Raw genomic sequence first — 26,150 nt, forward strand, 5'->3', positions numbered from 1 at the left:
AGTGAATACTCTTTCTCTGAAAATAGAGAAATATCAAGTTTTATTATGATTTTTGTATTTTGTGTGTTCCCCTCTTTTTTAAAAAAGACTTTTTGCTTTATAATCAGACATTGTGAAAAATGAGAGGTAAAAATGTCCCCTAATTTTCTTTTCAATTTAACATATGCTCTAAAAGGAACTTGAAGTTGGCCTAGAAGTTTATAGTGAGGGATTATAGGTCTCTTGGTTTGTATTATACTTGCATGGAAGCAAGGGTTTGTTGTAATGCCTGAGTTAACTCACCCTTACAAATTTAGTTTGGCTAAGTCCAAATTAAAGCATTGTCCATGGGCATCTGTATATGTTATATTCTTGTTTTGTTTTTTTTTGGTTTTTGGTTTTGTTTTGGTGACAGGTAATTTTTAAAGAGCAACTTTCACCCAAAAAACTGGGCTTCTTAAATGTGACCGAGCTTGTTGGAGCTCTTAGTGACATTCTCCATGTTGAGTTCAGGGAAGGAGAGCAAGACTTGCTGGTGTTTGATGCTGATATGAAGCCTCTACCACCTGGTGAGTTGAATTACAATATGATGCAAACCTGATTTTTAATTGTCTCTGTAAGAACAAGGAAAAAGAAAGCACTGGTTATGTAAATAGGCATTATTGTAACCACATCAACCAAACAGATCACACATTAGCCTTGAAAATGTTTTGTATATAATGACCTCCTTTCTGGTGATATATGTTGCAATGAGGTTACTGTATTAAAATCTGAGTTTTTTGATTTTTTTTTTTTTTTTTTTTTTGCGGTACGCGGGCCTCTCACTGTTGTGGCCTCTCCCGTTGCGGAGCACAGGCTCCAGACGCGCAGGCTGAGCGGCCATGGCTCACGGGCCCAGCCGCTCCGCGGCATGTGGGATCTTCCCGGACTGGGGCATGATCCCGTGTCCCCTGCATTGGCAGGCGGACTCTCAACCACTGCGCCACCAGTGAAGCCCCAAAATCTGAGTTTTTTAAGTTTACTTTCTTCGTTGTCCAGATTTTTTAATAATTCTGAAGAAATAAATATTCTGAAATGGTGTTCTGAGGGGGAAGCACTAGATAGTTCAGTAGTTCTTAACTCTGTTTAGAAATATATGGAGGTTCAGAATAAATAGGTATGCACTGAGACTCAGCAGTTGTAATTTTAAAAAAATAACATTTTATTTTGAGATAATTTTAGGTTTATAGAAAAGTTGCAAAGATAGTACAGAGTTCTCATATGCCCTTCATCCAGTTTCTCCCTAATTTTAACATCTTACATTACCATGATATATTTATCAAAACTAAGAAATTAACATTGGTACATTGCTATTTACTAAACTCCAGATTCTATTCCGATTCTATCAGTTTTGTTCTTTTTCTGTTTCTGGATCTACTCCAGGATATCACATTGCATTTAGGGCACTTGACTTTTGTTTTTGTTTGGCTTAGTGGTTTTTTTCTTTTGAAATTTTTATTGAGGTTATTGTAGGTTCACTTGCAGTTATTAAGAACGAATACAGAGAGATCCCATTTACTCTTTCCTCAGTTCCCTTAATGGTAGTGTCTTGCCATCTATAGTACAATATGATACTTACATTTTTATAAGTTTCTACAAGTGGCTAAAGTGGACAGCTGTGTTTTTTTTTTTTTGTGGTATGTGGGCCTCCCTCTGTTGTGGCCTCTCCCGTTGCGGAGCACAGGCTCCAGACGCGCAGGCTCAGCAGCCATGGCTCACGGGCCCAGCCGCTCCACGGCATGTGGGATCCTTCCAGACCGGGGCGCGAACCCGGTTCCCCTGCATCGGCAGGCGGACGCGCAACCACTGCGCCACCAGGGAAGCCCCTGTGTTTTTTTTTTTACAAAATGTAAATGTATCTTTGTTGTTTTTCTGATTAAAATAACTTGCATTCATTCTAAAAAATTCAGATAGCACAGATGAGTAAAAAGTTGAAAGTGAATATTTCTCTACATTTTACTCCCACAAAAAATGCCATTAGAATTTTTATATAGCCTTCAGACTTTTAAAAATGTATATGTGAGCCTAGCTGCACTTAGAAAACAATTACAAAAGCAGTATTTGCTTGTTTAAACAATTCCAGCAATGCAGAGGTAGTAACTAGTAGTAATAGTTTTAGTGGTTTTTTTTGGGACCTCTTCTCTATAATTATTTATCATATGTATAATTTTCTTCCAGAAAACAGTATTGTATAAACATTATGTAAGTCCTTGCTTTTTATACTTCATAGAGGTAATTTTCTATAACAGCATATACAAGTTTATTTCTTCCTTTTTGACTACATATAATTATTTTATGTAACTGTATTATAGTTTATTTAACCAGTCTCCTGTCAATGGATATGTAGAGAGTATCCATTTTTTTATCATTATAAAAAATACAGAGATAAATATTCTTGTACCTACATCTTTGTACAGTTACTAGTTTATTTCTTTAGGAGCCACTATGGTTTTATGTCTATCTGGGATCTGTTTTAATGTGTCAGCCTCCTATAATCATCATACACATGTAAATTTGTATGATTATATGGTCAAAATATGTGATTGGTTTGGGAATTCCCTAAAAATTAAGGCATTGTATTATGGACTATTAAGTAGTCACATACGTTGTACATTAAGCAACAATGAATGTTCACAGCTAAAGCTGAACAAGAAATAAATTGAAATCAGGATGTTGTAAAATAAAACCTTTCACCAAAGTTAAAAAAACCTTATCAGACTTGCCCCCCCCCAACATAAATAACGTAAGATTTGTTCCCATCTGGAACTTCCCTCACATCTCTCCATACTGAAAGGTCTGCAAAGACAGGTTCGTATCTCTCATCTATCATTATCTGCCCAGTGCCTGGAACATAGAATATGCTTAGTAACAGTTTCCAAATTATTTTAATAGATATACATAGGCTCCTCTATTGGTCATTTCAGATGGAGCTGTGTCATCAGTCAGAAATTCATGTTTAGTTCAATCAGATAAGAAAATAGAAGCCAAAGCTTGTGTGTCCAGTCCCCCTAGAAATTCACTGTCTACTACTGTTATCAAGGAGACTACACGGGATTGCCCTTCAAAAAACCACAAAGAGCCAAAACAGAAGATTTGCAAGAGGCCTAATCTGGTGGTAAAGCCTTTACAGCTGGTGAGTAAGGTTTGATGGCTTTGTGCCCTGGAGATTCAGCATTATGGAAAGTAACTGAATGTTTCTTTAGACAAAAGTTCTGTTTGAGAAAAGTCTTATTTCTAGATGTATGGTTTCTTAGGCTAGACCAGAACTTTGGTCTGAAGTCACGTTATGCAGCATTTATTCTGGTTTTCAGCCTTTTGTATAACTAGCTTTCCTTGAGTCTCATTTCAGGCTTTTCAGTTGGCTTCGAAGATTTGACAGTTGTTTCAGGATAACATTGCTGATTCTCTGTCCATGTGTTTCAGTAGGCTTCACAACCCTCCAGGGCTTTTGAGGGAAGAATCGAGGAGCTCTGTTTTAGCTGTATGCCTCAGCACTGCTGCAGGTTGCCCCTGCACCTAGCCTCAGTTAGAGGGTGCTTTTATTGTTTTCCTCCTTTATTCTATCTCCACACACACTTCTTCCTTTTTGTATTCTCATCTATTACTTATTTTGTAGTTACTAAGGAATTAATTGCTTACTCTTCTTGCCTTCTGCCCTTTACACCTGGCTTCTTTCACAGAAGGAAAACATTTTGTTTGGAGAGACTGCTATATTTTCTAGAGGACAATAGAAAGGCCTGAAGGAAAATAATATATTTGAGAATGAGAGTGTTTGAGAAACCGTATTTTTGATTGGAAGACTAGTCTGAAATTTAATCCATTCTTTTTTAAAATAAATTTATTTTTGGCTGTGTTGGGTCTTCGTCACTGTGTGCGCGCTTTCTCTAGTTGCGGCGAGCGGGGGCTACTTTTCGTTGCCGTGCGCGGGCTTCTCCTTGCAGTGGCTTTTCTTGTTGCGGAGCACGGGCTCTAGGCACGCAGGCTTCAGTAGTTGTGGCACGTGGGCTCAGTAGTTGTGGCTCACAGGCTCTAGAGCACAGGCTCAGTATTAAGCCTTAAAAGTATTAAGTACTTAAAAGTATTAAGTATTAGTTGTGGCACAAGGGCTTAGTTGCTCCGCGGCATGTTAGATCTTCCCGGACCAGGGCTCGAACCCGTGTCCCCTGCAATGGCAGGCAAATTCTTAACCACTGTGCCACCAGGGAAGCCTTGAAATTTAATCTATTCTTTAAAGTTGCCTTTGTTGGTAGAATTGGGTAGGATGAGACTCTTAGTTCAGCCTAAGTATTTGAAGTACGATGTTTTCAATTTTATATAGGGCAGTTGTGTGACACACTTTTCACTCTTTACCTAATATCGTAAGACAGTACTTTTAATATTTTAATGTAGGTAAGGATCACCTAAGGAATTTTTTAAAGGCATAATTGTGGGCCTCACTTCTAGTGAGTGAGTCTGGGCTAAAGCCTAAGAATTTTCATTTTTATAATTTGCCAGGTGATTCTGATAAAGGTGACTCATGAAATATATTTTAAGAAACGTTGTCATGGAGTTTGAAATGTTACTCAAAGATTTATAGTGGTTTCTTTGATTTTTTTTTTAACTTGTAGCAAGTAGAAATTAACAAATCACAGCTCAACTTGGCAATGGCAAATCATGATATCCCACCTGATGCTGTACGGGACAAGAAATTATGCAAACTACCCCCATTAGGTACCAGTACCCTCGTGGGGGTCTTTGTGGAGTGTATCATCTCTCCTAGTCAATTCTACATCCGAATCTATAGCAGGGATTCATCAGAGTTACTTGAAGACATGATGATTGAAATGCGGTAGGAATCTGTTGTTTTCAATGTATTTTTCATGTATCTCATTCTAAGTCAGTTCTCAAACATTTTGGTCTCAGGGCTCTTAAAAATTAAGGACCCAAGAGAACTTTTGTTTATCAATATTTATCATATAGAAATTAAAACTGTAAAAAATTTAAAATATTGCTTAAAAATAATGATAAATTCATTTTTCTGAATATAAATAACATTTTATGAAAAATAACTTTTATGAAAATTAGAAGAGTGCACTGTTTTACATTTTTGCAGATCTCTAATATCTGGCTTACTAGAAGAAAGTTGGATTTCAGTATCTGCTTCTGTTTTTAATTTCTTGAAATACATTATTTTGGTGGAAGTACATGAAAACATCTGGCCTCTGACAGATACATAATTGGGAAAAGGAGTATTTTAATAGCCTTTTCAGAAAATTGCAAATACTCTTTGATAGTATACTGAAACTTGACAAGTGGTAGTTTCTTGAAGTTAGTTTCAGTGTGGAATTTGAACTTTTCAAACTCTACTATGTTAAAATACATTTTCTGCCTTTGCACTTTGAATGGATCCAGGACTAGCTATGTAATTGCAGGCTCCAGTGCAAAATTAAAATGTAAGACTCCTTATTTAAAAAGTATTAAGAATTTCAAGACAGCAGTAGCTTAACATTAAAGTAAGCATAGGGAACTTCTCAGTGTGGACTCAGTGGAACTGGCCCTGAATTTTACCACTATCTACGATTTTAAAACATCATGTATTGGTCTCTTGGAAAATACTGGTTCACTGAGTTATATAAATCTTCCAGATGTTAACATGTTTGATCACACAATATATCTTTAAAAAATCACATTCATTAGTATTATCACTGATTGCATCAGAAAAGTATTAAGTATTAGGAAGCTGTCATGTTTATGGTGGTGGATGCAGCGTTGCCCAAATCCTAATTTTCATTTGAAAGCTTTTGAATTTTATCGTTGACAATAAATACCGTCAATGTTTTCCTTGAAGTGGCAAGCTTGCTTCATTTTTGAGAAAATGTGTGGCAAATACCCAAGTCTGAATAAACATAGTTTGTGAGTGACCTTTCAAGCAAAAATGGTGTTCCATGAAAATAGTGTCTAGTTCATCTTCCAAGTAAAAATAAATCTCCACACACACACAAAAAGCAGCTAATTCAGTTCACAACTGAAATGCAAAAGTGCTTTTCATTAAAACAACTTGGGCAGTATTTTACTTGTACTTGCATTTTGTTACAGAGAATATTGAAAAGATAGTCAGTGGTTGAGATTTAATAAACTTAATAATTTTTATTGCTTTATCAAGGACATTCTTAAGTGAAAGTAGCCTCTTTATGCATGGCAGTGAAAAATAAATGTTTACTAGTACAGTTGGATGCCACTGCCTTGATTTAGCAAAGGCACTGGGAATTTTACCCACCCTTGCTTTTGCAGCATCAATGCAAATATTAACATAGTGAAAAGGGCAAATAACTATTTCATAATAATACTAAAATATTAAAAGAGCTTTGATCTTAGGAACTTTTTGAAAGGGTATCAGGGTCCCAGGGATTTGTGAACTACACTTAGAGAGCTACTGCTCTAAATTATCTTTTCTCTAGTGGAAAATCATGTCCTTTGCTAGTAAACACTATGTAAAATGTTTACATATTCAGTTACTTTAGATTTATTCATGTACAACAAATGTCTGATTTTTACATTGGTGCCACATATAAGAATAATTTACTTTGTATCTCTCCAAAAGTTTTTTTCTAACTTTACCACATTATATACTCACCTCCCACCCGAGAACACCTGGCATAATGTTACATAATAATCACTTAGTAAGTTTCTATTGGAAGAAGTTTGTTGATAACAGAAGGGATTTGGACAAGAAAAAGAAAATTAGTTGATATTAATAATAAGCATTACCAAATCAGAAAAAGTGAGGATTTTTTTCTTTGCTTTTTGCCAAGACATTCCTGCTCTTGATACATCAATAAAAATGATCTTTAATTTTTTCTTCCCCTTTGGGTTTCTGTGTATTATGGAATTCCGCAGGCGCTGTTATTCTAATCAGCTGGTTTCTGATCGGTATGCCATGCCAGAGTATTTTATCCAACCGGGACATCTCTGTTGTGTAAGAATTTCTGAGGATAAGTGGTGGTATCGGGTCATTATCCATCGAATTCTTGGGAAACAGGAAGTTGAAGTGTTCTATCCAGACTTTGGAAATATTGGAGCTGTTCAGAAGTCCTCCCTGAGGTTCCTCAAGTGAGTTAATAAACTGAATAAGGACAACTTAAGTTTTGAGCTGTAATGCTGAAGCTCTGTGGGCTTAGGATCTCTCTTCCTTTCCTCCTGCCTCTCTCCCTCCATCCTACCCTCCATTCCATCCCCTTTCATCTGAGTGCTGGTTTGGCAAATGGTCATTTGGTCATTATAATCACAGTTGGATTATAATCTCTCACGTCTTCTTTCACATGACTGTGAATCTGAATGAACCATGAGACTAAATTTCAATCTTATGTTAAGAAAATCATTCTTTGGGTCATGCTAAGAGTTGCATTTATATAGCATAAAGGGTGAACTGTTCCTACCTATCTTTTATTTATTTATTTATTTTCAGTTATATAGGATATATACATATCCTACCTATATTTTAATTGCATGGTTTTCAATGACTATTATGTTTTTACAAGTGTATTTCTTAGGTTACTTTAAAGTGTAAGACATTAATTTTAAAATGCATGAGTAAAATACTCTGAAATGGTGTGAAAAGCTTAAATCGAGGAATGGATAAGAGATTCCATAAAATGCAGTTTTGAAATGATTAAATATTCATATATCTGATTATCTGTTGCAGATGCTGCTACACCAGGCTTCCAGCTCAGGCTATCCCCTGTTCTTTGGCTTGGGTGAGACCAGTAGAGGTATGTTTGCTTGTTTTCTGTTTAATCAGCAAACATTTGATGCCAAGAACAATTCTAGGTTCTCAGAATACAAAAATAAAACATAGAATGAGCCCTCAAAGAAATCATTGTAGACAGTATGAAAGATAGGCACGTAGACAAAAATAATTGTGCTGTGTCATATTTGCTAGAAAATTTTGCAGCGTGTGGTAGAGATGCAAAAGGAAGAGCGCTCATCTCTGTTCGGGGTAATCAGAGAAGGCCCCATAATAGAGGTGGCATTTGCATGAAACTTTGAAGGAAGATTAGTTCTCTAACTGGACAAACAAGAAAAGAAAGACATTTCAGGCAAAGGGAGAGCAGCATGAAATATCTCAAATATGAGGAATTTTAAGTGGTTCTGTTTGGCTACATAATAGAGGATGTGCTGGAATTGGTGCATGGCAAATGATGTCAGAGAAGTAGTCAGTAAAGTAAGGTGGAGACCCATAGCCATGTGCAGGAGTCTGGACACAATGTCCAGACTCAGGAGCAACTAAAGGGAACTGCCACAATCAGATATATGTTTTTTAAAGAATTCTCTAGTGGTGGGAGATGATTGGAGTGGGATGGAGCAGGAGGCATTTTCATCCATATAGATACATTTGTTTATGTAGCTATAATTATGCACCTAATTTTATGTTTTTTCCCTCAGAACTCTTAATTATACATGCCATACACATTTATTACACCATATTTGTCTGTTTAACCTAAATAACTTATCAGTTGCTAACATATATGTGGATTATTCCATACTATTTTTTATCTGAAAAACACAATAAAGAGAAAAGAAAAAGAAAAAACATTATCTGTAATTCCACCATTCAAATGCATTCAATTTAGAAATTTGATATGAGTTTCTTTCAGTTTAGTTTATTGGATGTTGGGGATGAGGGTTTTGTAGGGTTTTTAGGCTTATATAAAATAGTAATCATTTTATATTCCATTTTTCCACTCAACATTGTAGCATAAATACATTTACATGTTATAGTTCTCAATTTTAATAGGTACATAAGTAATCTATTAGCTAAATGTGCATTGTAGCCTGTTTAACTGTCCCTTTATTGTTAGACTAATTCAGTCCACTTCTGATTTTTGAGTATTATACATATGCAAAGTATGGTTTTTGTGCGAGTCACTACTCAGCATTGTTTTTTAGGGTGCATTTTAGCCCTGACTAGGTTTCTTTTTAGTACTTCCATCAGGGAGGTCAAGGCTAAATTTGTGACCCACTCATAACCAATGTCCATTACTCTCATATCAGCCAGGTGGCTTCCATTTTTCGTTTTCTTTGTAATTTCCTTCCTAAACTGCTTCTGGTCTTAGGACTTCTGCCCATGCTGGTCACTGAAATAGCCTATTCAAAGAATTCTCATGGTTGGCTCCTTCTTGTCGTTCAAATTTAAGCCCAAATGTTACTTCCCCAAGAAGGACTTCCTTGGCCAGTCAATGTAAAGTGCACTCTTCCTCTTCAGTCATTCATCATCATTTTGTTTTATCTTTAAAAAAAAATTTATCTATTTTAATTGGAGTATAATTGCTTTACAGTGTTGTGCTAGTTTCTGTTGCACAGTGAAGTGAGTCACCCATAAACATACACACATCCCCTCCTTCGTGGACCTCCCTCCCCCACCCATCCCACCCACCTAGGCCATCACAGAGCACTGGGCTGAGCTCCCTGTGCTATACAGCAGGTTCCCACTAACTATCTCTTTTACACATAGTAGTATATTTATGTCAAAATTAATATGCCAATTCATCCCACTCTCCCCTTCGCCCACTGTGTCCACCTGTGCATTCTCTATGTCTGCTCTGCAAATGGGTTCATCTGTACCATTAATATTTATTTATTTATTTATTGGCTGCATCGGGTCTTAGTTGTGGCACGTGCGATCTTTAGTTGAGGCACACGGGCTCTTTGTTGCAGTGTGCGGGCTTCTCTCTAGTTGTGGCGTGCAGGCTCCAGAGTGTGCAGGCTCATTAGTTGCAGCACGCGGGCTCTCTAGTTGTGGTGCATGGGCTCCAGAGTGTGTGGGCTCAGTAGTTGTGGCACTTGGGCTCTCTAGTTTTGGCTCACGGACTCCAGAGCACATGGGCTCAGTAGTTGCGGTGCACGGGCTTTCTGCCCCATGGCATGTGGGATCTTAGTTCCCCAACCAGGAATCGAACTGGCATCCCCTGCATTGCAAGACAGATTCTTAACCACTAGACCACCAGAGAAGTCCCTTGTTTTATCTTTATAACACTATCTGGTATTATTTTAATTGTTTGTTCACATACAACATTGTAATTCCTGAGATCAGGGATATTGTCTCTCATATTTACCACTGTATCTCCAGTGCCTAGATCAATGTTTGGTGCATGGTAGGTGCTCAATAAATTTTTTTAACTGAATGTATCTCATTCATATCTTTATTTCTATATCTTTTTTCTGGTTTGGTGAGCTAATACTTTCATATACAAAATCTAAAGCAGGCAGAAAAGTAGAAGTCTACCCTTGGAAGTCAAACCACAATAGGTAAGATCAGGAATTTTTCAGCTTCTTTCCTGAGGTCACTCCCTAGTCTACAGCCTTGCTGGCTTGCAGGATTAGAGGACATTGTTTGGGAATAGCAGAACAGCTAGAAGTTAGGGTGTAATACTTAAAGGGAGGGAGCCATAGAATGGGTGCGTTCCAAAATCATTGTACGGATATAAAATCCACCCAAATCCTTAGATGACAACTAAACTTTGCAAGCACTGGAGAGAACCCAGTGGCCCTAGTGAAAAGTCACTGGCTTACCTATTCTTTTTCTCACCTTGTATGCCTTGTTTTGAAGATGTTTTTTAATCATTCACTATGTTATTTCAGTGATTACTCTAGGAAGTACAGCATATGTGTGTAGCAATGCAAGGACATTAGAACACGAATTTCTTTAACGTCCTCTTCTGATCTATTTTTGTTTTGTAATTAACGTTATTGTTTTTAACCCCTCAAGAAAATAACTGCATATAATAATAATAATGTCCATTTAGATTTAGTCATGTATTTCTCAGTTTCTTAGCTCTTCAGTCTTGCTGCTCAAACCCTCTGGGAACATTTTCTTTCTGTTTGAACTGTGTCTTTTAGGATTTCATTTTGTAAGGGTTTATTGATGGCAAACTCAGTTATGTTCACCTGAAAATATCATTTTGTGCTTTTTCTTGAAAGATATGTTCAGTAGGTATAGAATTGTAGGTTGGCAGTTACTATCTTCAGCACGTGGAAGGTATCATTACACTGGCTTCTGGTTTCCCTTATGATATTTAAGCCAGCTGTCCATCTAATGGATGTTCCTTTGAAGGCAATATCCTTTTTGTCTGTAGCTGTTTTTAAGATTTTGTATTTGTTACTTGTGTTCTTCAGCTTTTTTAAAAAGCAGGATAGATTTTTATTTTATAGATATTTGCTATCTGTATAGAAGAAAGACCTTCTCAATAATCCAGGATATTTCTTCTTTCTTTCTTTTTTATAAATTTATATATTTATTTATTTATTTTTGACTGCTTTGGGTCTTTGTTGCTGTGCATGGGCTTTCTCTAGCTGCGGCGAGCAGGGGCTGCTCTTTGTTGCGGTGCACAGGCTTCTCAGTGTGGTAGCTCCTCTTGTTGCAGAGCACAGGCTCTAGGTGTGCGGGCTTCAGTAGCTGTGGCGCGCAACCTCAGTAGTTGTGGCTCACGGGCTCTCAAGCGCAGGCTCAGTAGTTGTGGCACACGGGCTTAGTTGCTCCGCGGCATGTGAGATCTTCCTGGACCAGGGCTTGAACCCGTGTCCCCTGCATTGGCAGGCAGATTCTTAACCACTGTGCCACCGGGGAAGCCCTAGGATATTTTTTCAAAGGATACTATGATTTTAACAATTTCAGGATGGCATTAAAAATATCTGCTAATGAAATTGAAACTTGTAAATTTACTCTTTAGGAAACAAAATTATTTATTTGTAATTGAGGTAATGTTGATTTATAACATTATATAAGTTTCATGTGTACAACATTATATTTCTACTTCTTGATACCCTACCACATGTTCACTACCAAAAATTTATTTTCCACCTGTAACCATAGTTGGCCTGACCCCCTTTACCCATTTTGCCCTCCCCCCTTCCCCTTCCCTTCTGGTAATCACTACTCTGTTCTCCATATATATGTATTTGTTTTTGTTTGGTTTGTACATTATTTTATTTTTGTTTGTTTATTCATATTTTTTTTAATACTCCACATCAGTGGAATCATGTGGTAGTTCTCTTTCTCTATCTGACTTATTTTACTTAGCATAAAATGCTCAAGTTCCATCCATGTTGTTGCAAATGGCAAGACATTTATCTTTTTTTTAAAGCTGAGCAGTATTCCGTTATGTACATATATACCACATCTTCTTTACCATTCGTCTGTTGATGGGCACTTCAGTTGTTTCCATATCTTGGCTATTGTAAATAATGCCAAAGAACATGAGGGTTGAGATATCTTTTCAGATTAGTGTTTTCATATTCTTTGAATAAATACCCAGAAGTGGGATAGCTGGATCATATGATAGTTCTAATCTTAATTTTTTGAGGACTCTACATACTGTCTTCTATAGTGGAGTCACCAATTTACATTCCCACCAACAGGTTTCCCTTTTTCTCCACATCCTTGCCACCACTTATTTCTTGCCTTTTTGATAATAGCCGTTCTGACAGGTGTGAGGTGCTATCTTATTATGGTCTTGTTTTGCATTTCCATAGTAATTAGTGATGTTGAGCATCTTTTCATGTACCTGTTGACCATACGTATGTCTTCTTTGGAAAAATGTCTATTCTGTTCCTCTGCCCATTTTTAAATCAAGTTGTTTGTTTTTATTGTTTTGAGTTGTATGAGTTCTCTTTTTTTTTAATTTATTTATTTTATTTTTGGCTGCGTTGGGTCTTTGTTGCTGCGCACAGGCTTTTCTCTAGTTGAGGCGAGTGGGGGCTACTCTTCGTTGCGGTGCACGGGCTGCTCGTTGCAGTGGCTTCTCTTGTTGTGGAGCATGGGCTCTAGGCACACGGGCTTCAGTAGTTGTGGCTCGCGGGCACTAGAGTGCAGGCTCAGTAGTTGTGGTGCACGGGCTTAGTTGCTCCGCGGCATGTGGGATCTTCCTGGACCAGGGATCGAACCTGTGTCCCCTGCTTTGGCAGGTGGATTCTTTACCACTGCACCACCGGGGAAGTCCCTATAGTTTTCAATATACAGATATTGCACCTCTTTGGTTAAATTTATTCCTAAATGTTTTATTTTGTTGCAATTGCAAATGAGATAGTTTTCTTAATTTCTCTTTCTGCTAGGTCATTGTTAGCATATAGAAATGCAACAGATTTTTGTATATTGATTTTGTATCCTGTTACTTTACTCACTTATTATTTCTAAGAGTTTTTTGATGGAGTCTTTAGGGTTTTCTATATATAAAATCATGTCATCTGCAAATAGTGACAGTTTTACTCCTTCCTTTCCAATTTGGATGCTTTTTATTTCTTTTTCTTGCCTGATTGCTCTGGCTAGGACTTCCAATACTGTGTTGAATAAAAGTGGCGAGAACGGGCATCCTGGTCTTGTTCCTGATCTTAGGGGGATAGCTTTCAATTTTTTTCCTTTGAATGTGATGTTAGCTGGGGGTTTGTTATATGTGGCCCTTACTATGTTGAGGATATGTCCCTTCTGTATCCTCTTTATTGAGAGTTTTTATCATAAATGGGCTTTGAATCTTGTCAAGTGCCTTTTCTGCATCCAGTGAGATGATCATATGGCTTTTATCCTTCATTTTGTGAATGTGGTATATCACATTGATTGATTTGTGAATATTGAACCACTGTTGTGTGGAATAAATCCCACTTAATCATGGAGTATGATCTTTTTGATGTACTGTTGTATTCAGTTTGCTAATATTTTGTTGAGGATTTTGCATCTATGTTCATTAGAGATAGTGGCCCGAATTTTCTTTTTTGTGTGTTGTCTTTATCTGCTTTTGGTATCAGGGTGCTGTTGACCTCTTAAAATGAGTTAGGAAATGTTCCCTTCTCTTCAGTTTTATAGAATAGTTTGAAAAGGATAGGTATTAAATCTTCTTTGACTCTTTGGTAGAATTCACCTGTGGAGTTGTCTGGTCCTGGACTTTTGTTTTTTCAGGAGCTTTTGATTACTGTTTCAGTCTCTGTGCTAGTGATCAGTCTATTCAGATTTTCTGTTTCTTCCTGATTCAGTCTTGGAAGTTTGTATGATTCTAAGAATTTATTCATTTCTTCTAGGCTGTCTAATTTATTGGTATATAACTGTTCATAATATTCTTTTATAATCTTGATGTGATATCTGTTGTTATTTCTGCCTTTTGTTTGATTTTATCTATCAGGACCTTCTCGCTTTTTTCTTAGTGAGTCTAGCTAACGGTTTGTCAAATTTTGTTCATGTTTTTGAAGAACCAGCACTTAGTTCATTGATCTTTTCTACTGTCCTTTTACTCTCTATTTTATGTATTTCTGCTCTGATCTTTATTATTTCCTTCCTTCTGCTAACTTTGCCCTTTGTTTTTTTTTTAGTTTCTTTAGCTGTAAGGTTAGATTATTTGAGATTTTTCTTGTTTCTTAAGAGTAGGTCTATATTGCTATAAACTTCCCTCTTTGTAATGTTTTTGCTGCATCCCATAGATTTTGGTATGTTGTATTTTCATTTTCATTTGTCTTCAGGTAATTTTTTATTTCTTCTTTGATTCCTTCATTGACCCAATAGTTGTTCAGTAGCATGTTGCTCAGTTTCCATATATTTGTGACTTTTCTAGTTTTCTTCTTGTAGTTGATTTCTAGTTTCATTCCATTGTGATCAGAGAAGATACTTGATATGATTTCAGTCTTCTTCAATTTAGGGAGACTTGTTTTGCATCCCAACATACGGTCTATCCTTGAGAAAGTTTCATGTGCACTTGAGAAGAATGTATATAGTCTGCTGCATTTGGGTGGAATGAATGTTCTGTACAAATCTATCAAATTCATCTTGTCTGTTGTTTCATTTAAGGCCAGTGTTTCCTTGTTGACTTTCTGTCTGGATGATCTATCTATAGATGTAAGTGGGGTGTTATTAAAGTCCTCTCCTGTTACATGTTGCTGCCAATTTCTCTGTTTAGGTCTGTCAATAATTGTTTTATATATTTTGGTGCTCCTATATTAGCTGCAAATATATTAATCGCTGTTACGTCTCCTTGATGTGTTTTCCCCTTTATTATACTGTCCATTTTTGTCTCTTGTTACTTTTTCTGACTTGAAGTTTATTTTGCCTGATATGAATATGGCTATATCTACTTTCTTTTGGCTGCTGTTTTCTTGGAGAATCATCTTCCATCCCTTCACTTTGAGCCTATGTTTGTATTTAGAGCTGAGATGAGTCTCCTGGAGGGAACATTTAGTTGGGTCTTGCTTTGTAATCCATCCAGCCACTCTGTGTCTTTTGATTGGTGAATTTAGTCTATTTACATTTAGGGTGATTATTGATAGTTGGATGTTGGCTTTTTAGCTTTTGTTTTCTGGTTGCTTTAAATCTCCCATAGTTTCTTTTTTTTTCCCCCATTGTTTCTTTTTCCTTCTGTTTGTCTGCCATTTTGGTTTGGTGGTTTTCTAAGATATTTTTCTTAGCTTCCTCTTTTGCTGTTTTTTGTGTCTCTGCTCTATTTTTATGTTCTGTGTTTACCCTGAAGTTTGTATAAGACATCTCAATTAAAATAGTCCATTTTCTGCTGATAGCATCTTATATTCATTTACCTATACAATTTCTGTCCTTTTCCTCTTGCCCTATAAAATTTGTTTTTGTTGTCTTAAATTACCCCTTTTTATGTTGTGAGTTATCAAACTAAGAGAGCTGTATTTGTTTTTCTGCTTTATTTTTTCTCCCTTTAGATTTTATACTATTTATTAATAAAGTGTTTAAAAATCTATTCTGATAGAGAGTTGCAGTTTTCCAGTTCTGTCTTTTTATTACTTTGCTCAAGGTTTTGTGTATTTTTGCCATTTTTTTTTCTGGTTGAAGAGCTCCTTTCAACATGTTTTGTAAGGCAGGTCTAATGTTGATGAACTCCTTCAGCTTTTGTTGGTCTGGGAGTCTTTGTTTCTCCTTCATATCTGAATGATAACTTTGCTGAAATAGGGTATTCATGGCTGACAGTTTTTATCTTTTAGTATTTTGAGAATGTCATTCCACTCCCTCCTGGCCTGTAGGGTTTCTGCTGAGAATCTACTGATAGCCTAATGGGGGCTCCTTTGTAGGTCACCATCCTTTTTTCCCTGGCTGCCTTTAAAATTCTTTGTCATTGACTTTTGACAATTTTAATATTATGTCTTGGAGGAGGTCTTTTTGCATAGAGGCAATTAGATATTCTCTTAGCTTCATGGGCTTGTATATCCAGTTTCTTCCCCAGGTTTGTATTATTTCTTTTTTTTTTTTTCTTTCTTTTTACTTTCTTTTTTTTTTTTTTAACATCTTTATTGGAGTATAACTGTTTTACAATAGTGTGTTAGTTTCTCCTTTACAACAAAGTGAATCAGTTATACATATACATATGTTCCCATATCTCTTCCCTCTTGTGTCTCCCTCCCTCCCACCGTCCCTATCCCACCCCTCTCGTGGTCACAAAGCACAGAGGTGATCTCCCTGTGCTATGCGGCAGCTTCCCACTAGCTATCTAATTTACATTTGGTAGTGCATATATGTCCCTGCCACTCTCTCACTTCGTCACAGCTTACCCTTCCCCCTCCCCATGTCCTCAAGTCCATGCTCTAGTAGGTCTGTGTTTTATTCCTGTCCTACCACTAATCTCTTCATGACATTTTTTTTTCTTAGATTCCATATATATGTGTTAGCATACGGTATTTGTTTTTCTCCTTCTGACTTACTTCACTCTGTATGCCAGACTCCAGTTCTATCCACCTCATTACAAATAACTCAGTTTCATTTCTTTTTATGGCTGAGTAATATTCCATTGTATATATGTGCCACATCTTCTTTATCCATTCATCTGTTGATGGACAGTTAGGTTGCTTCCATGTCCTTGCTATTGTAAATAGAGCTGCAATGAACATTTTGGTACATGACTCTTTTTGAATTATGGTTTTCTCAGGGTATATGCCCAGTAGTGGGATTGCGGGGTCGTATGGTAGTTCTATTTGTAGTTTTTTAAGGAACCTCCATACTGTTCTCCATAGTGGCTGTATCAATTTACATTCCCACCAGCAGTGCAAGAGGGTTCCCTTTTCTCCACACCCTCTCCAGCGTTTATTATTTCTAGAGTTTTTGATGATGGCCAATCTGACCGGTGTGAGATGATATCTCATTGTCATTTTGATTTGCATTGTATTATTTCTTTAAATAATCTCTCTGCTGTCTTTTCCCTCTGTTCTCCTTCTGGGATACTCATTATCCTAGTGTTGCCTGTCCTTAAAGAGTTGGAGAGCTCTTGTAGGATTTCCTCATTTTAAATATCTTCCCTTTCCTCTTCTACTTGTATCATTTCTAGATTTCTATCTTCAAGCTCACTAATTTTCTCTTCCATATGGTCTGCTCTAGTCCCAGTCTAATGCATTCTTCGTCTCATTTATTGAGTTCTTCAGCTCCAGAATTTCTGTTTGGTTCTTTTTTAAAGTTTCAGTCTCTTCAGTAAAGTATTCATTCTGTTCATTCATTTTATTCCTGAACTCATTAAACTGCCTTTCTGAGTTTTCTTTTAGCTCATTGAATTTCTTCACAACAGCTATTTTGAATTCTCTGTCAGTTAAATTGGAACATTCCATAACTTTAGTTTCTGGAGAATTGTCATTGTCTTTTTGTGGTACCGTGTCATTGTGGCTCCTCATGTTGATGAAGTGTTCTTGAGCCAGTGCATTTAGTATTAAATGACAGGTTAGGAGTTAGATTCCCTCCAGTAGGTGGCGCCGTCACACAAGTTTTCGGTTTCTCTTCCTTGAGCTGCCTCTGGTCATATTTGAGAGTTAGCACTTTTCAGCCTCCACCTACTCCGTAATAGGTGTGGCTCCATGCCTTCTTTGTTGCTTTTTGTGTCACCAGGGTCGTTGCTGCCAAGCTTCTGCCAGAGCCGCTGTCGTCACCAGGATGGTTGGCTCTTTCCTTGTGTCTGGGATCCCTTGAGACACTACCTTCCCTGCTGCTACTGGGTTCTCTGAAGCTGTGGGCTCCGCTGCCTCAGTTGGAGGGCCCAGATTGCAGGCACGGGCTCTGAGGTTCCCTCGCCCCCACTGTGCGTTCCAGTACACCCAGCTTTGGGTGTGCAGATGTGTGGAATTCTCCAGTGCCCTATTGTGTTGGGCGGAGGCACCTTTGTTGAGTTGTGGATGTTTTACTGGATGTAGATTGAAAGGGGGAGACAAAGGTAGTTTTTCCACTCTAACATGTTTCTGAAGTCTGAAAACCGTGTTCTTCAGTTTTAATATGTTTATGTGTGGATTTATTCTTATTTATCCTGCTTTGTGGTTCATTGGACTTTTTATCTGTACATTGTTACTTTTCATTAAATCTGGCTAATTCCCAGCCATTATCTCTTCAATTATTGTCATTTCCCCATATTCATATTTATATTCCCCCTCTCTCTCTGTTCCTGCCTCTCTTTTTCTAGAACGATAATTAAAAGTATGTTAAACCTTCTCAATTTACCTTCCATATCTTTTAACCTCTCTTCTGTATGTTACATATTTCTGTCTTCTGTGCTGCATTCTGGGTAACTTTTCCAAATCACCTTCTACTTTACTGATATACTCTTTAATTCTACCTAATCTGCTATTGAATAAACCTATTAAGTTTTTAATTTTGGTTATTATATTATTACTTTCTGAAAGTTCTCTTGGTTCTTTAATTCTGCTAGATCAATTTTTAATAGATTGCAAGTCTCTGCAGAAGCTTTCAAATTAATTTTGTTTTTTTTGTTTTTATATTAAGCATAGTACGTTAGTTCTTTTATAATTCATCTGGAAATTCAAATATCTAAAGTTTTTGAGGTTTTGTATTAGTTATGTTGTTTCTCTTTGTTCTTCCTTGTGATTCATTGTCTCTTTATATGCTTTTTATCTTTGTGTACTGCTCATTGACTTTTAAAAATTTTTGTAAAAATGGTTGAATACAGATTGAGATTGCTTACCTCCAGAGAGATTTACATTCGCTTCTGCCAGGTATCTAGCAGTACGACCAGTCTGGAACCATGTTAATTTAAATGAACAACCTGAGGATTTGTGTACCACAAGTTGATGTGAAAATTGAGCTGCAAATCCGTGTGAAGGCTAGTTTATTTCTTTTCCTCCTTATCCTGAGCATGAACCCCTAGGGACTCAGCTTAATAAAGGAAAGTCCTCCTCTCCGCTCCCTACTCTGGGTGGATACTGGCTTTGATTTCTGTCCTCTTTGACCTGTGAGACCATCAAAACCAAAGTGAAGATTTGCCTGGATTAGCACATACCCTGAGGGCAAAAATAGTTCCCACTTTCCCTTTAATTTTGGCCTGATAATTTGTTACACTTTTGTCAGTTCTTTGATGCTTTGGGGACATATTTAAAAAATATTTTATCTAGAATATTTAGTTTCTATGGGAGGGTTGGTCCAATAGTCTAACTCAAACATTTCCAAACATGAAAGTTTTTCATCACATTAAAATAAGTTTTTTCCCATAATCCCATTTTCATCATTTTTCCTTTATTCTGACTTTTCTCATCCGCAAATCATAAATATCCTCAAATGTGTTATTTTAGTATTTTCATGCTTTGATTTTCCCACGAAAATCTCTAGTTCATTAGGAATTCATTTTTGTATATGGTTTTTATAATTCATGTTTGAATCTGTCATCTGAATCTCATATCTTATTTGTGTTTCAGGAACATTGGACATCCAGAGCTATTTTGCAGTTCCAGAAGTTGTGTGGTTTGAAGCCATTAGTGGGGGTAGTGGATGAATATGTAGATGGAGTCCTTAACATTTTTCTGTGTGATACATCCTCACATGAAGACATCTATTTCCATCATGTCTTGAGAACAGAGGGCCATGCTATTGTATGCCGAGAAAATGTCCCTTCTAAGGTGGAGCAGTCTGGATGTATTTTGTAATGTATTGTATTTAATCTCAACAGTTTAAGGTATAAGAGAATTTAATACTGAAGGTTATTTGATTTATTCTTTAGCGATATCTGTGAGATTCCTGCCTTTTTTTTTTTTTTTTTTTTTTTTTTGCGGTACGCAGCCCTCTCACTGTTGTGACCTCTCCCGTCGCGGAGCACAGGCTCCGGACGCACAGGCTCAGCGGCCATGGCTCACCGAACCAGCCGCTCCCTGGCATGTGGGATCTTCCTGGACCGCAGCACGAACCCGTGTCCCCTGCATCGGCAGGCGGATTCTCAACCACTGCGCCACCAGGGAAGCCCCTACCTTCTTAATGCAGAGCACTTTCTTAATTTTCACATGATCACAAAAAAACTACATTTGGCTTATTGTCCTTTAGAATATACTTTTATTTTAAATAATTGATTGAGGATTCTGTCTTACCCCCAATTATTTAATTTTCTGAAGTTTTCTTAGAGAAGAGCAACACTCTCTTATTTTGTAATTATTGATAGCAGTGTCTACATTGCCATTTATGTTGATGTTGATAATTTTTGTGGCTAGCAAATCTATCACTATGGAAAAAAATCTGACTATTAAATTTTAGAAGATAATGCATTTCTACAACATTTGAAAATGATGAAGTGCTAACTTTTTCACTTTTTCTCTGAGAAACTAAACTTCCTTCGTATTTTTTTAATCCTAGGGTTTCAGAGACCTCAACCCTTTAACTTTATACACTAAATCCAGTGCAGGGCCAGAGGACCTTGTCCTGACAGAACTGCGTTATCCTTTCCAGCAGCACTATTTTAATGAAGATCGAGAGATAAGTCCACAATCAAAAGAGAGAGAATTATATACCCCGGTAAGAGGTTTTTGCAAACATCATCATATTCTTTTTATTATTGTTAATACTTAAAGAGTACTTACTATATGCCAAACACTATAAAAGGCACTTTAAATATATTATTTAATACTTATAAAATCTCTGTGATGTAGTGACTATAATTAACCTATTTTACTGATGATGAAACTGCAGCATTCATAACCTAGGAAAGTTTGGAAACTATGCAGTAATCTTAACAATTATCTTGTCTCTCATCATTTGCTGGTTTAAACCTTTACTTCAGCCATGCTTTTCCTGTATGATTTCTCTCATACACTGAATTCCACTGCTGCCTTGCTGCAGTTGTGACCTCACCTACACTGACCCAAATGCTGTTCTTCCCTCTACACTCCTTAGATTCTTCTTGAAGTATTCTCATTTCTTACTTTCTCTGTAAACCTTGTGGCAACTCCAACCCACAGTAATAATAATATTATGTATTATTCCATCCCTCAGTACCAATAATAAAAAAATAATAACTGACACTTATTGAACTCATACTGCATGGCAGGTACTGTTCTAAGTACTTGCATGTACTAGTTAATTTAATCTTCACAACCACTTTACCAGATTGGTGCTTTAAGATCCCCATTTTAGATATAAGTAAAGTGAAGCACATTAGTAAGTAATAAGTTAAATGATTTTTCAACAAATGAGCAGATAAATAGACATGTCCTCTGAGTCTCATATTCCTCATGGCAACAAATACTGGGCTAAGAATATAGATTGGGTTCAGTTTGAGAGCCCAAAATTTATTTTTTTGGACACAGCAAAGCTTTTTTGCTTTGAATAAAATATGAAAATATTATTTTGTGTAAGTATGTTTTATATATCTGACTTTTTAAATTATAGGGATGTCATTTTTTTAGTGGACTTTTACTATTAGAGAAGATAAAAAGGAAAGGCTACTTTGCTGTACACCTGAAACTAACACAACGTTGTAAATTACCTATTTTTCAATAAAAAATTTTTTAAAAAGGCCATTTGACTACTGAGAGATTCACCTACTCTGAAAAATATGTATGAATGTTTACTGCTGCATGTTTAAAATGATGTCAACATTTTAGATTTCATTTTAGTTTAAAATTAGTGGACTTCCCTGCTGGCACAGTGGTTAGGAATCCAACTGCCAATGCAGGGGACACGGGTTCGAGCCCTGGTCTGGGAAGATCCCACATGCCACAGAGCAACTAAGCCCATGTGCCACAACTACTGAGCCTGCACCCTAGAGCCCACGAGCCACAACTACTGAGCCCATGTGCAGCAACTGCTGAAGCCCATGCGCCTGGAGCCCGTGCTCCACAACAAGAGAAGCCACCGCAATGAGGAGCCCACACACTGCTACGAACGGTAGCCCCCACTCGCTGCAACTAGAGAAAGCCCATGCACAGCAGCAAAGACCCAATGCAGCCAAAAATAAATAAATAAATTTATTTAAAAAATAATAATAGGGTTTCCCTGGTGGCACAGTGGTTGCGAGGGCGGCTGGCCCGGTGAGCCATGGCCACTGAGCCTGCGTGTCCGGAGCCTGTGCTCCGCAACGGGAGAGGCCACAACAGTGAGAGGCCCGTGTACCGCAAAAAAAAAATGAATAAATAAATAAAATAAGTTAAAATTATTTGGGCTTGTTTGGCATGTTTGGCTTTCTGAAACCTGAATTTTTGCTAGTTGTTATTACTTGATTAGAACAGTTGTATTTCCTGATTTTTTTTTTTTTTTTTTTTTTTTTTGCGGTACACGGGCCTCTCACTGTTGTGGCCTCTCCCGTTGCGGAGCACAGGCTCCAGACGCGCAGGCTCAGTGGCCATGGCTCACGGGCCCAGCCGCTCCGTGGCATGTGGGATCTTCCCGGACCGCGGCACGAACCCGTGTCCCCTGCATCGGCAGGTGGACTCTCAACCACTGCGCTGGTGCACCAGGGAAGCCCTTCCTGATTCTTAAATAGTGAGTTGAATTCAACCTTAAAAGTTTTTAGAATATCTTATCACTGTGTTGATGTCTTTAAATAATCGTAGTTCAGTCCTGAAAATGAAATAAGGCCATCTTTTCTGCAAAAAAGGTCCAAAGCTCCTCTATCCTATCCCAGCCTATATTTTAACATATCAAGACTCCCATATGCTACACACACAGATACACACACATACACCTACCTCTATACACCGAGTTCCCTGTAATTCCTACTCTTCTTTTATGCATCCTAACAATTTGTGTTATCTCCTTTATTGCATGTTCTCAGACATCCTCCTTCCCCAATGATATTTTGGTCATATCTCTGTGTTGGCTCTACACTGAAGGTTGTGCTGTGATTATCTGATTGTGTGTGTTCATGCTATATTTTGAGTTCCTTTAGAGCTGGGACCTGTTGCATTCATCTTTATATCCACAGAGCTACCCTGTACACACTACGTAATATGTACTCCATACATGTTTTTCAGCCTGAACTAGTTTAGTAGGATGGGAAGACCTAGGGTCATGCATAAAGTTAGAAAATAATATGGCATATGCATGAACCATAGCAAAAAATTCCCCTCAGAATTTATAGGCAAGTAGATTTTGGAAATATTATAGAAAATAAAATAATTTCTCTTTCATATCTTCTAGCGAGATATTAATGATGGAAAGGCTTTCCGTCACCTTAAGTCAGTCACCTCAAAGGAGCCGTTAAAGGATCCTGAATTCAGTTCTTTGAAAACCCAAGAGAAGAGCTGTGAAGACGATCCAGAGTGTTCCATCTCCGAGCTCAAAGATCTGAAGGAAGAAAATGAGGTAGGAGAAGGGAAGATAGTTTTTTTAAATGTAATTAATGTAATATAATTAATTCATAAGTGAAGGGTACTGGAATAACATAGCTCTTTAAACCCTACTGCTCCAGTGCCATCGGAGCATCTCCCACAGATGAATTACAAATTCTTCAACAGTCACCGAGACCAAAGTTGCAGCAATATAGCCATGATCACAAAAAAGGAAACGACATTTTTTGACTTTGATGTGTTTTACTATCCCATAGCTCTGGACAGTCTTCAAGAATTATGCAGTGAATGGAAACTAGTATTGAGAAACGGTATTAAGAAAACCCATCAGGAAAAATGTTGACAACTTTTTTGAAGGATATACTTTATTTTTATTTTAATCAAATGTTTGTGTATTCACAGCTTTAAAAAAAAAAACAAACAAATGTTTGTGTACACACAGCTTAGAGTTCCCTATAACCCCTTCCCCTACATTTCCTATTTCACCAAGCAACCATTTTCATCTCTTTTAGCTGCTTTTTTTGGAATTTACCTCGATTTCTTTCATTAAATAGCATGCTTATGTTATTTCCTGATTCTTCAGTTTTAAGTATGTATGCCCTTCTTACTACTAGAGATGAGGGTTTAGTTCTCTTTCATCCCTTCTTCCCCACCACGGACAAAAATATCCTTTCTGTTCCCTCACCATCATCTTACTAATATAGTTATATCAAACTTTCCATTAGATCACCATTCAATATTTTATTGCTATGACTCGGTAAATGCTATTTACAGCCAAGTAGTATGTTGTGGCAAGTTTTCCTTTCCTGCATAACTTTTATTTTCTCTGGTGTTAATATTTCTTTCTCTTTAAATCAACATACAGTACACAATTGACTTTGTATTCGGAGTACTGTCCTATCAATACACATATAGATTTATGTAACCACCCCCACAATCAGGAGGCAGAATGATTCCATCATCTGAGAAAGCTCCCTGGTGCTACCCCTTTATAATTACATCTCCCCAAATCCCTAACCCCCTAGCAACCATTTATGTTTTCTGTCACTGTAGTTTTACGTTTTCAGAACTATCATATAAGTGGAATCATACGGTATGTAACTTCCCAATAGGGGTTTCTTTGATTCAGCATAGTACCTTCATCCAAATTGTTGCATGTGTCAATAGTTCATTTCTTTTGATGATGAGTAGTATTTTAGTGTATGGATGTACCACTGTTTGTATATCCATTCATGCATTGAAGGACATTTTGGTTATTTCAGGTTTTGGTAATTATGAATAGAGTTTCTATAAATATTTGTGTACAGGTTTTTTTTTGTGTGTGTGTGGTATGCGGGCCTTCCTCTGTTGTGGCCTCTCCCGTTGCGGAGCACAGGCTCCGGATGCGCAGGCTCAGCGGCCATGGCTCACGGGCCCAGCCGCTCCGCGGCATGTGGGATCCTCCCATACCGGGGCGCGAACCCGGTTCCCCTGCATTGGCAGGCGGACGCGCAACCACTGCGCCACCAGGGAAGCCCTACAGGTTTTTTTATAAACATAATCAGGAGTAGGATTGCTGGTTTATGTGGTCAAACTTTTCCAGACTGGGTATACCGTTTTGCATTCCCACCAGCAGTGTGTGAGTTCCAGTTGCTCCATATCTTATCAGCAGTTGATATTGTCAGTAATTATTATATTTAGCCATTCTCATAGGTGTGTAGTAGTATCACAGTATGATTTTACTCTGCATTTCCCTAATGACTATGATGCTGACCATCTTATCAAGTGCTTATTTGCCATTCACATGTTCATTTTTTGATTGTTTTTTTTTCTTTCTTACTGTTGGGTTTTTGTTCTGGATATGTTCTGGATAGCCCTTTGTCAGTTTTGCAATTTTCTTTTTTTTTTTTTTTATTTTTTTTTATGGTACGCGGGCCTCCCTCTGCTGTGGCCTCTCCTGTTGCGGAGCACAGGCTCCGGACACGCAGGCTCAGCGGCCATGGCTCACAGGTCCAGCCGCTCCGCGGCATGTGGGATCCTCCCAGACTGGGGCACGAACCCGGTTCCCCTGCATTGGCAGGCGGACGCGCAACCACTGCGCCACCAGGGAAGCCCCAGTTTTGCAATTTTCAAATATTTTCTCCCACTTGTAGCTTCATTCTCTTAATGGTGTCTTTCATACAGGAAAGGTTTTTAATTTTGAGAAAGTTCAGTTTATCAGGTTTTTTTCTTTTATGTACAGTGTTTTCAGTGTCAAGACATCTTGATTTAATTTTCCTATAAGGTGTGAGATTTAGGTTAAATTTCATTTTATTGCATATGGATGTCCAGTTGTTCTAGTGCTATTTGTTGAGAAGACTATGCTTTCTCCATTGAATTGCCTTTGTAGACCTTCCAAAAACCAAATGTCCATATTTGAGTGAGACTATTCCTAGCCTTTATTTTGCTCCATTGATCTGTCTGTTCCTTTACCAGTAGCATACTGTCTTGATTACTGTAGATTTATACCTCTTAAAGTTAGGTAGTATGATTCCTCCTACTTTACTCTTTTTTTTTTTTTTTTTTAAGATCCCCTAAACCTACTTTTATTTTTTTTTTATTTTTTTATTTTATTTATTTTTTTTGCAGTACGCGGGCCTCTCACTGTT

The 26,150-nt window shown here is 37.4% G+C and overlaps 1 protein-coding gene across 3 annotated transcripts in view; it reads left to right on the forward strand.

The window, feature by feature from the left end:
* The window catches only part of TDRD5 (tudor domain containing 5), a 93,594-nt gene that overhangs the window by 47,856 nt on the left and 19,588 nt on the right, over positions 1-26,150 (forward strand). For 2 of the 3 annotated variants that reach the window (XM_007109038.2, XM_007109037.2), the window contains exons 6-12: positions 395-548; positions 2,979-3,151; positions 4,626-4,846; positions 6,895-7,107; positions 7,700-7,766; positions 19,669-19,869; positions 20,594-20,752. In XM_007109038.2, the coding sequence (XP_007109100.1) occupies positions 395-548; positions 2,979-3,151; positions 4,626-4,846; positions 6,895-7,107; positions 7,700-7,766; positions 19,669-19,869; positions 20,594-20,752 (1,188 nt within the window). Of the gene's footprint in view, positions 1-394; positions 549-2,978; positions 3,152-4,625; positions 4,847-6,894; positions 7,108-7,699; positions 7,767-19,668; positions 19,870-20,593; positions 20,753-23,374; positions 23,540-26,150 lie in introns of all 3 variants that reach the window. The other variant, XM_007109036.2, reaches the window with a different exon arrangement.

This window comes from Physeter macrocephalus, chromosome 4, assembly GCF_002837175.3.
Source record: "Physeter macrocephalus isolate SW-GA chromosome 4, ASM283717v5, whole genome shotgun sequence".
Classification (NCBI taxonomy): Eukaryota; Metazoa; Chordata; class Mammalia; order Artiodactyla; family Physeteridae; genus Physeter; species Physeter macrocephalus.